The sequence below is a fragment of the Bufo bufo genome, chromosome 8 (assembly GCF_905171765.1).
Source record: "Bufo bufo chromosome 8, aBufBuf1.1, whole genome shotgun sequence".
NCBI classification, from domain to species: domain Eukaryota; kingdom Metazoa; phylum Chordata; class Amphibia; order Anura; family Bufonidae; genus Bufo; species Bufo bufo.
In genome coordinates this window covers 188,468,320-188,480,506 of record NC_053396.1, presented here as the reverse complement: position 1 = coordinate 188,480,506, position 12,187 = coordinate 188,468,320, and the positions used below count along the sequence as shown (strand labels likewise).

The window sequence follows — 12,187 nt, the reverse complement described above, 5'->3', positions numbered from 1 at the left end:
AACACAGTCAAAAAACAGGACAGGGGTCAGAGCCAGGCCAGTAATGAGCCAATAATGAGCCAAGATCAAGGTCAGGAACAAAGTCAAATAGCAGTTAAATGCAAGAACCAAGCAAAAAATGTACTTTAATCTGCAGGTGAGGCCCCTTTTAACTTTTAATAAGATACTGTACTGATGTAATCTAAAAGTGTCCGTTACAATGGTAACTGGATCCAGCTCTCAGTAGAAGGAATCAGTGAAGTGGGGAGACATGATAGGTGTCATATCAACCACACTTGGGGATAAATGAGTGATACACTGATGGCAAAAACGAAGGGGGTCATTTATCAAACTGTTGTAAAGTATAACTGGCTTAGTTGCTCATAGCAACCAATCAGATTCCTCTTATCATTTTCCAAAGGAGCTGTCAAAAATGAAAGGTGGAATCTGGTTGCTATGGACAACTAAGCCAGTTCTACTATACATCAGTTTGATAACATACAATGCTTCATTGACATTTACAACAAATCTTTGCTAGTATTGTGCAAATTCCGTCAATGAGCAATGTTTGTCTGAACTTGAAAAAAACTCTATCACATTCAAAATTCGCATATTGTCAGACAACAAGAAATGGGTGTAACTCAAGGAACTTGGATATACCTTGTGTGCCAGAACTTCCTTATAGAGTTGTATAAAATGCAGTCCAATGATGCTGAGAGTCATAGAAAATACAAATACAAGATGAAGACCATCATCCTGCTATTGTGGAGTCTGGGGGTTTGCTTGGCTCAGTCTACAGTATGTAGGATACATTAGAAATTAATAGCCAATAGATACAAATATTAGGGAGATAGAATAGGAGATACCCTATTGCAAGAACTTTAGGTTGAGAATGTTTCACAAGAATTCGGAAGCCCCCTATTAAAAAATGAGGAAAATGACCATAATGGTGAAACATATTTAGCTCAACCATGGGGGGTAAAATGGGAATATCCTTAACAAATTTTAATTTGTTTCCTTCTCTTTCTAGTATCCAGGTTTTTCTCCTCCGAAGGAAAAGGTTGTGTCTGGTTCAATGGACGAACAGGGTGTCTGTCATTGTTCTCTTGCCATTCCAGATTTGTTTTCTACAGAACAAACTGAGTTTCTGGAGACATCCAACCTCAACTTGGGTCGCAGGTTTCAGGAAGAAATTGATAAGGTACAGGGATAAGTGAGCTTTTAGGTTATTACCTAATTACCTATAGTCATTTGTGCTGAATACAAATACAACATATGAGTGTACATTCCTGCTCCTTTTATAATGTTAAAGGGGTTGTCCAAGTTATATTTATTGATGACCTATCCTGTCATATATCTTCTATATGAAAAAGAATCTTCATATAAAAGAGAGGATAAAAAAAATATAAAAATATATTATCCTTCAGGCGGACATAAAAAACGCCTCTAAGTTCTTTTTATCAAGTATCTTAATTTGATTTGTGCAAGCAGTGAAACAAAAGATATATAATCGTTTATTATAAAAACAAAGAATATAAAAACAATACAACTGCAAAACAAATGATGAAGTTACAACGTAACATCCGAAATGTACCACACGATTTATTGATTCATGACAACCAGTGTCATACTTTTAACAAACGGACTCATATACCAAGAGAAACTTAGGATCTTCTGTTATCAAACAGGCTATAACAATAAAACACGGATTTACAGGAAAATTAACTGTTATCCCTTGACTCTGTTTTCCTATGACCAATCAAAAATATATGATATTAATATGATATAATATTCAGCTCGGCAATCAGACTAAGGAAAATAACTTTCCAAGGGTTTAGTCCTCTTTTCAAATAATGTCAGATCTTCCATTAACAATATGCATCTTTGCTAAGAGAATAATCAGCATTATGGAGGCACCTAACACTATATATTCCCACAAAATGGGAACTCTTGGCTATATACCGAGAGAAATATCTTATTAATATCACGAGTAGTAAACAAAATATACGTTACCGGGTCAAAGGTAGACAGAGTTCAGATGGGACCAGTTCTGAAGAACTTTCCTAGTAATCCATAAGGAATAATCCAAGTTCCTTCTGGTAAAGTTTTTCTTTTTGATTGAATGAATGTATGGATCAATGGATATATGGATCTTTTTCTCTAGCTCCTTTTTTTCTCTTGCTAACCTTTTCATGCTACTCCGCACACGAGTAATTATTCCCCCCTTATCTAAGAATCATCCCCTTTAGATTATGGATTCCCAATCAGGTAGGGTGGGTGTATTCACATGCTAATAACATCATGACATTATCTCAACTCCTAATATGGTATAGAATAAATAATGAAATAATATAATGTTGCCCATCTGCCTCCAGATGGCACTGCGGTACTGTAGGTGAACATCCCAACTTTTAAGCATTAAAATTAAATGTCTAATAATACGTTCTCAGGATCTCGTTGACCTTTCCATATAAATCATTGAGGAAGGTCTTTTCCTGACACTTTTAATTACCTATATCCTGGACTTGTTGGAGTTGACTGTCTTCTCCTATCTTTTTGAAATATAGGTTGACTTGGTGAAAGTTTTATATAGCGGCTTTGATGCTTGGCATCGGAACTTGTACATTTCATTTATCTACATCCATGAATAACTATTATTTTGAAATCCAATTAACATAAACGTATTTGTTTCTGTACCTTCTAAATGATAAATACATGGTATAACATATATATAAATCGATACATTGTTACACATAGATAACACATTATATGAATTATTGATTAACATATGTTGTAAACTAAATATACCATGCAAAGATATATATATATAACATAATTATGAATATATAAATTGAACCTCATACAGCAGGTGTGCGATAAAGACATGAATCCTTATCAAGTAACCTTGTTCCCTCCAGACAGACATGTTTTAGGGAGTTGGCATACTCCTTACAGATGGTCTCATATCTTTAGCAATAACTTTTAATACAATGTCCATTTATGTTCACAATTATTTTTTTTTTATATAGACTGAACTTGCCATGAACTCATCTTGGCTTCCTCAGCCATATAATATAACTTTGGTTCAGGCTGATCTTATTCTTAAAGGCAATGAGATGAGCGTTCATTTTGATTATAATGTCATTAGATAATATTGTATACGTATGAAAATGCACAACAATCCTCAGGATAGGTCATCAATATCAGATCGGCTGTGGTCTGACACCCGGCACCCCCGCTGATCAGCTGTTTGTAGAGAAGGCGCGCGCTGTGCCAGCGCTGCCTCCTCTTCATTGTTTACCTGCTCGCCGTTGCATCTGCAGCGGTGAGCAGGTGTAATTACACACAAGCCGTCCCATTATTTCAATGGTACGGATTGCTTCTACAGCTATCCGTACCATTGAAATTAATGTGACGGCTTGGGTGTAATTACACCTGCTCAACGCTGCAGATGCAACGGCGAGCAGGTAAACAATGAAGAGGAGGCAGCGCTGGCACAGCGCGCGCCTTCTCTACAAACAGCTGATCAGCGGGGGTGCCTGGTGTCAGACCCCAGCCGATCTGATATTGATGACCTATCCTGAGGATAGGTCATCAATAAATATAACTTGGACAACCCCTTTAAGAAATAAGAATAAAAAAAGAATTTATAAGAATACATCATCTAGTTGTTAAATATAAAAAGGACATAATAAGAGTCATAAGTTAATGGTGTTAAAGAGAATTTGACATGAATATTGTGACAGGGTTCCGAAGGTGCACTCGGTCCCCCATTGCCCGCAGAACTGTTGCTTAGCTTTTGGAATGAGGTTCTGTGTTTGACCTCATTCCCAGGGCGGCTTTACTAGCTGGGTGGCTCCCTGCTCCTAGTCTGCCTTGAGCGCCGAGCTGATCACTCGGTGCTCGACTGGTTGGTCTGTCGGTCATGTGACGCTGGCCACGTCACATGACCCTCACTCCCCACTATAAATACAGGCAGCCTGCTGGCTACAGGTTGCCTGTTAATTTCTAGGTTCCTGGCTATTTGTTGGACTGCTGAATACTTACCTGATCCTGTTCCCTGACCATCCTTTTGCCTGCTCCTCCTGTACTGCGCTTCTGTCCTGGTATTGTGACCTCGGCTCCCACCTGACTACTCTCTTAGGACTCCTCTTGTACTTCTCTGCTCTCCTGGTATTTATGACCCCGGCTTCTCCTGACAATTCTCTGCTTGCTCCCTTTGTACTTTGCAGCTTTCCTGGTATTGACTCGGTCCGTTCACGTCCTGTTGTTTGTCTGACACGAAGAGTGGCGTTCTGTGACAAGGAAGACAGTTCTTTAAGCCAACTAGACTTTGAGATGTTGAAATTGGAGATCAGTGAGTTGGACGCCTTGGTGAAAGAACTCAAGTCTTCATTAACTGGGTCAAATGAGAAAGTAGAAGCCCTGTATATGGAGGTAAGTGCTGGTGACTTCTGAGGTATTCAATTGACATAAAGCCTTGAATATATAGCAGTTAAGTCAACAACACTTGATGTTGAAACTGGTGGTTAGTGAGTTAGAAACTTCATCAACTTGCTTGCAATTGTGACTCCTGCAGTTCTTAATGCACATGAAACCCTCTACCTTGAAGGCTGTCTAGATGTTTGAATGTGTACATGCAGGGCCAGCACCAGAACCCGGCATACCCAGGCAAGTTCCGGGGCCTACTGCTCCTGGGAAGGGGGGCCCACTGCGCTGCTATGAGCTCATTGCTGGAGCACAGGGAGCTGCGGTCATTTCATTCACTAACCGCAGCTCCAGGGGTGTAGCTATTATGGAAGCCACTGCTTGGGGCCCAGGAGCAGTAACACGGCTGCAGAGTCAGAATGGAGCAAGGGAGCATCAACAGCATGCAGAGGCCGGCTGCTGCTGTCCCCCTTACAAGCTCCTGTGCTGCGGAGCCTCAGACACGGCCCCTCTTCACTGCTGCCTGAGGAGGAGAGAGACCGCAGGGCTGGAGCAGAAGTGAGAAGACAGTCTGTGAAGGAGTCTGCACTGTGACTGTCTCTTCTCTGTGGGATGGGGGGGGGGGCAGGGAACTCTTCAAGCTGCTGCTGGATGCTGTAGTAGACCAGCAGCTTCATACTATTTAGTTGTTTTACTGCCTCATTAAGCAGTTTGCCTCCATGACACCTGCCCCTCCCCTTCATATCCTGTCCTATCTCATCCTCATGGAGCCCCCTGCTGTCTCCTTTCTTCCCTCATGTATCCAGCGCTTCTGTTCCACCCTCCTATCTCCTACTGCTGCCCTGCACAGACCTCCTGCCCCTACTTCTTGTATGAATCCCCCTCAGAGCCCCTTCCACCTACTTGCTGTGTTCACCCTCCTGTCCATCCAGGGCCCTGGTCACCTGCCTCACTCCTCTGCCTCTCATTATGGTGGTGCGTAAACCTCACGCACCATAAGGACCTTCTAATGTCACAGGGTCACATGCCTGTGCCCCCCACCCCATACTGTGCCCCCTTATACCCTGCATTGTGCCCTCTTACCATACCCTGTACAGTGCTCTCTTATACCCTTTTATCCAGTCACTGTATAGTGGTGCTATTTAGTTACTGCATAGCAGTGTTATCCAGTTACTGTATGGCGGTTTTATCCAATTACTGTATGGCAGTAACTGTATCCCCTTCCCTGCCCACGCCACCTTTATTAGACCTGGCATGAGTTGCAGATTGCGCCACAATCTTTGTCAGAAATCCGTCTAATATAGGCGTGATGTGATGTGAACCCACCGGGGGTGCGGAGGGAGGGGGGTTAGTACAAATATTTGTTGTGGGGCCCAGTCAGTTCTAGCTAGTGATGGCCTCTTACACAGTATAATGACCCCAGTGCCCCCCATTTAGCATAATGATCCCCAATGACCCTCCATTCAGTTAAATGACCCCCAGTGACCCCATACATTATAATGACCCCCATTATTATTCTGAATGGGGGGGCGACTGAGGGTCATTATTCTGAATAGAGGGCCACTGTGGGGTCATTATACTGTGTGGGGAGGCACTGGGGGGTCATTATACTGTGTGGGGGGCCATTGGGGATTATTATACTGTGTGTGGGGGGGTCATTATACTGTGTGAAGGACCACTAGTGGTCATTATACTGTATCGTGGCCACTGGGGGTCTTTATATGGTGTGGGAGCCACAGGGGTACATATAAATGTAAAAAAATGCCACAAGGGGGCCCACTGAGATTTTTCGCGCAAGGGCCCACATGAACCTGGAGCCGGCCCTGGGCTTAAGGTTGTGAAATTACAACACCCAGTATGCACACTTGCTTTGCTGTCTTTGTAAGCCATAGAAGTGATTATAGCATTCTTGCAGTTGTAATTTCACAACAGCTGGAGTGCCTGAGGTTGCAGAACCCTGGTGTAGAACTCATGATGTGTGAGACTATATAAAGGTCATATAAGGGGATTTTTCTCCTGTTTTGTCAGATTCTCAACATATCTGCCATGGTGAACCAACCAGAGAGACATGACAAAAACAATATTATAGATTTCAGAAAGCAAACCGCTTCCTTGCAAAAACGTCTGGATGAACGCAGAAAACGTCGCTCACCTTTTCATGTGCAGTTTGGTAAGTCCACATGTACTTAGTACTGTAGAAACTTTAACATGAATTTCTAGTTATCATCTGGGGCTCATATGTGAGGCAGTTCATAATCATAATACTATTGTAAGTTAGTTATCAGGAGAGACTGAGGTGGAAGGAAGGAATACTGAAGAAAAGAAAATACATTAATGAATAATAAAATAGTGCAATATTGAAAGCTGATTTTTGGACCAAACTGAGAAGGAAGAAGCTAAAATGGAGCAGAGAGCTCTCTGTAATGCCAGTCTTATGTACAGAGTTCATGCGGAGGGTGGAGAGAGCAGAACGTCCATGAGGTGAAGCTTCATCCTGTAGCTATAGAAGGCAAGGAAGGTGGTGCAGCAGTAGTTCTGATTTCTTGTGCTACTAATGATCCATACAGTACAGAGCACTTTGGAAACTTGCATCGAGGAACCTCTAGTGAAAGAACTAATGGATCTGGTATGTTACATGACTTTAGTAGCCCTACTTTACAAATTATCAGACTTTGTCTATAGGTTCACTGTAAACTTATGAAGACATTGGGCCAGATTTATCATTAGCTCAAGTCAGAATAATAGAGTGAAAAAGTCGCAAATTTTTGCGCATTCGCTTAAACTGCGCAGAAATTTGCGACTTTTATTGGCTCTATACTATACTCGCCAGTTTTCTGAAAGTGGGCGTGTTTTTTTATGTAAATGAATCTCTAGACAGATTTACTATTGCAACTATTTAAAAAGTCGCAAAAAAATGCGCAATTTCACTCCAGTGAGGACCATGCTTATCTTATGCGACTTTTTAATAGAACATGCGACTTTTTCGTAAAGATGTGCGACTTTTGTAAAGCTGCTTACTGACAGATAAACTGCTACCGTCAAACCACATTTATTACAGTCTTAAAGGGCCGATCATAAATCTGACTTGGATAAAACTGACTTTAGCCTTTGCCTACTGATATTTCCTAGTTCTCGAAGGTAGTATACAGTTGCTGTAACGGTATTGTATTTTAGGCAATTGTGAACATGGTGGGATTATGAATATTAGCAAACCACAAGTTGTCCAGATCAACTGGAGGGGAACATCCTACATGACAGGCGGATGGGGAAAGGACACATTTTCGGGCTCCACGCAAGAATTATATTGGGTGCTCAGTAACAATATTTCCAGCTACACTACGGTGCGATTTTATCCCACTTATAAAGATCTTAAGCAGTACAAAAACTATAAGGACCAGACACTTTCTGTAACCGGTAGAGGAAACGATTTAACTCTATATGACAATTGCTTATACTATAACTGCTACAGCACTGATATTTGCAAATTCAACTTGGACAGTAACAAAGTAGATCATAAGACTCTATCTAATGCAGCTCATGGATTTTCCTACTCAAAATCACAGTACCAAGACTTAGACTTGGAGGGAGATGAAAACAGTCTGTGGGTTCTTTATTCAAAGCAGGATGTACGAGGTAATGTAGTTATCGGAATGCTGAATGAAACGTCCCTTGAATTAATGAAAACATGGGTCACTTCTGTATATAGGCCTAGCGTTACCAATGCATTCATGGTATGTGGGGTCATGTATGCAACAAGAATCCTCAACACAAGAGAAGAAGAGATCTTCTACATGTTTGATACCAACACGAGTGAAGGACGCTACCTGAAAATCCCTTTTGAAAAGATGTTGGACAATATTCAAAGTCTATCCTACAACCCCAATGACCACAAGCTCTACATGTACAACGACGGCTTTGCAGCCATTTACGATGTTAACTTCAAGCCTAAAGCTTAAAGTAAATCTTGGAATTCTTTTTATTATGGTTATTTGATTGGTATTATAAATGATTTGATCTTCATAATGTTTCCAAATTTAAATTTCTCTTGTTTTTCCTCCTTCTTTAATGAAAATCATGATACATATGTAACAGAATCAGAATAAATAAAGTCTTCATTGCATTGTGAATGTTGTCATCATTGTACACATAGGACAAATCATCATCTAATAGGTCACTTGTAAACCAACCTGGAAGACCCATGTTGCAAGTGATTGGTCCCATAATCAGCTCAAATAGGACGGTCTTCTGCTGGACCTTTAGAGCCTATTATTGTGTTAGAGCCTGAACCCACCAGAGGATCCTCTTTAACTTTTTTGGGCCAGTCCAGCCATAAACATATTGCAAAATACCACTTTACAACTGAAAATGTTCATGAAATTTCATATTCAGCATATCCTATTGATTGGGTTTAAAGAAGTTTTCTTGGAATAATTATCTTTTCTCTAATGCCCACAGCCTGCCTCCATAAACAGAAGATTTATGCTTACCTGCCCCACCTGCTCTGGCCCTCCACGCTGGCTCCTGTGTGTTCATCTTCCGGTCCCCTCAGTGCTTTCATCTGGCTTCACTGGTGACGTAGCAAGAGGTGGCACATCACTTCTGAAGCCAATCATTGGCTGAAGTGGTGCATGTGACCATGACCCTGCAGTGCTGAATGTAAACACTGTGGGGACCGGAACATGGACACGCAGGAGCCAGCATGATGGAGAGGGTGTGTGAATTTAGCATTATCGTCTTGTATTCTTCATTTATCATATGAATGATTTCAAATATAACAAAAATGTGATTACCATGAGAATTCTTCTTGAAATATTCAGATTTAGAACTAGTACAAAAGGAAAGGCCTTGAAGCATTATCAGAGACCAATAAAGAAATCAAAACTATAAAAGACTGGATGCCAGCAAAAATAGTACTAATCCTCAATATAGGAACATGTTGGGTGTAGTGGTCTTCACTGTTAGGATTCTCCAATATCTTAACAGTTCAGGTGAGTCAATAAAGGCTTTAAAAAACAGTGGACACCTTTGTATTATTATTATTGCATTCTACTTATCTTTGGCAAAACAATATTTTTTTCTCCAATTGGTGTTTATTAATAGTGTTGAGCGCGAATATTCGAATAACGAATTTTTATCTCGAATATCGCAACTTCGAGATTTCGCGAATATTTCGAATATAGTTCTATATATTCGCGAAATTGAATATTCGTTTTTTTTTTAAGTTTTTTTTTCCATCTGAAAATATATGATTCCTCCCTGCTTCTTGCTTGTGGGTCAATGAGCCATTGGCCCTCAAGCAACTGAATTGAAGCTGGAAGGAATCACGTTTTCAGATGGACCAAATATGATGAATATTCAAAATAAAGAATATATTGCGGTATATTCGATTTTAGAATATTCGTCCTATTCTAATCTAAACCAATAATCTCGGTTATAATATTCGAGTTCACGAATATTATAACAGAAAAATCGTAATGGTTAATACGTGTGCCCGACCGCATGACAAAATCGTTATTTAATCAACTTCAGCATACACCTCCCCGACAAGCGTCCCCATCACCATGGGAACGCCGGTGGGTTATAAAATACCATCGGATCTGAGTTTTTCCTCAGATCGTAAAAACTGAAATCCGATGGTATATTCTAACCCACAGGCGTTCCCATGGTTACGGGGACGCTTGTCGGGGAGCAGTATGCCAAAGTGGAATATTATTGCTCTAACTTCGTCTTTTAGAATATTCGTAATATTGCTCTAACTTCGTCTTTTAGAATATTACGAATATTCTAAAAGACGAAGTTAGAGCAATATTAAGAATATTCGTAAAATACACATATAGATTGTAATTTAGCCAATATACTGCTATAGTAATTTTTTTAATAGTGTACATATTTTCCAAAACTGAAGTTCAGAAGAGGTAAAAAAAATTGAGAAAAAAAAAGGATTATAGCACTATATTAGCTAAATTACAATCTATATGTGTATTTTACGAAAATTCGTAATATTGCTCTAACTTCGTCTTTTAGAATATTACAAATATTCTAAAAGACGAAGTTAGAGCAATATTAAGAATATTCGTAAAATACACATAGCCATAGTCAATTAGTCGAACGTCGCCTTATACTATCAAAAGAACAATCGCAATACGCGATTAATTAAATCGCATATTATTCGCGATAAATGGAATCATAACGAATATTCGATTTTGACGAATATAAGACGAATATTCAATCGAATATTAGCGAAATCGAATATGGCACCTCCCGCTCATCACTATTTATTAACCCCTTCTCGATGCAGCCAGGTTTCACCTTCCTGATACAGTCTCATTTTACAAATCTGACGAGTCACTTTATATAGTAATAACTTGGGAATACGTTGAGATATCCAAGTGATTCTGAGACTGTTCTTTCATGACACATTGTACTTCATGACAGTGGTAAGTATTTATGGTCAGTATGTTATATATTTAAATTTTAAAAAAATCAGAACATTACAGAAAATGTTAAAAAAAATTCAATTTTCAGAATCCGTATTTCTCTTCTTTTAAGACAGATAGGCAGACAGATACCACACAAAATAGTTAACATTCACCATATGTCTACTCTAAGTTGTCATCATTTTGTAAATGTAAGTTTATTTTTTTTGGACTTTAAATAGCTTAGAACTTTAGCAGCAATTTATCACATTTTCACAAACCTACATTGTTAGGGATCAATTCTGTTCTGATGTGACTTTGAGGTAGCTATATAAAAGAAAACCCCCATAAATAACAAATAGCATTTTAGAAACTGCACCCCTCAAATAATTTTAAACTTAATTTAGAAACTTTGTTAACCTGTTAGGTGTTCCACAGGAAGGCAAATGGTGGTAAAATTTTAATATTTTACTTTATTTTTAATTTTTTTTCAGATTTTCCATTTTAATCCATTATTTCCTATAATACAGTGAGGGTTAACAGCAAAGCATTCTCAATGTTTATACCCACTTCCCCGGATTCTACATTTTATAGCAATAATCCTTATGTGGCCCTAGAGTTCTAATTGACTCAAACACAGACCTCAGAAATGAAGGCGCACCTTATGGATTTTAGGGCTTTGAGCTGCCAAAAACATAAGAAACACTTCTCAAGAAGGTCCATTTTGGATACCATACCATTCAAGGAATTTACCGAAAGGATTAGTGAGCATATTGACCACACAGGTGTTTCAAATAATTTATTAACACTGGGCCATGCAATTGAAAAATTAAATTGTTTCCAATAAAATGTTGCTTTAGCACCATTTTTTTCTAATTTTCAAAAAGGTAGTAGGAGAAGAAGCCCCCAAAATTGGTTATGCCTTTGGGACTGGTGATAATTCGCTCCCGGACACAACTGATGTGCTGGTTATAGACAGTCAGGTATGCCTGCCTTCTAGAATATTTCTTCCCTATTTATGCCCGCCTAGTCTGTCATAATTATATGCCCTTACATCTTGGTACACCAGTTGGCTGATAGAGACATAATGTACGGGCATAGTGTTACAATTACAGTACAGTTATCTGAACTATGAAGGAGATAAGCAGCTAGGAGATCATCAGCACAGGAGTTCATACAATGTAACTAGACTTTGTGTACTGTGCATCCTGAATGGAAAGAACTACTGAATTCTACAGAAAGTTTTGCGGCCATATAAGGGAAAATTCAGAGTATATGTCAGAGAAGGTAACGCATATACATCTTGGCTACAAACTTCCCTGCATGTTGGTTGAGGCAATAATCTTCAGGTTCTCCATCATACC

At 39.5% G+C, this 12,187-nt stretch overlaps 1 protein-coding gene across 1 annotated transcript; it reads left to right on the top strand.

Annotated features, from left to right (window-relative positions):
- Positions 1-609: 609 nt before the first annotated feature.
- On the top strand, positions 610-8,363 carry LOC120978131 (olfactomedin-4-like). Its single transcript, XM_040406359.1, has 5 exons — positions 610-777; positions 1,010-1,180; positions 4,285-4,416; positions 6,436-6,577; positions 7,582-8,363. The coding sequence occupies exons 1-5, from the start codon at positions 610-612 to the stop codon at positions 8,361-8,363; spliced, it is 1,395 nt and encodes a 464-aa protein (XP_040262293.1).
- The last annotated feature ends 3,824 nt before the right edge of the window (positions 8,364-12,187 follow it).

Excerpts from the sequence above, each read along its gene's own strand:
- LOC120978131 (XM_040406359.1), top strand. The coding sequence starts at position 610 with ATGGGTGTAACTCAAGGAACTTGGATATACCTTGTGTGCCAGAACTTC. Across the intron at positions 1,181-4,284 it reads TTCAGGAAGAAATTGATAAG|GAAGACAGTTCTTTAAGCCA; the intron begins GTACAGGGATAA and ends TTCTGTGACAAG. Across the intron at positions 4,417-6,435 it reads TAGAAGCCCTGTATATGGAG|ATTCTCAACATATCTGCCAT; the intron begins GTAAGTGCTGGT and ends CTGTTTTGTCAG.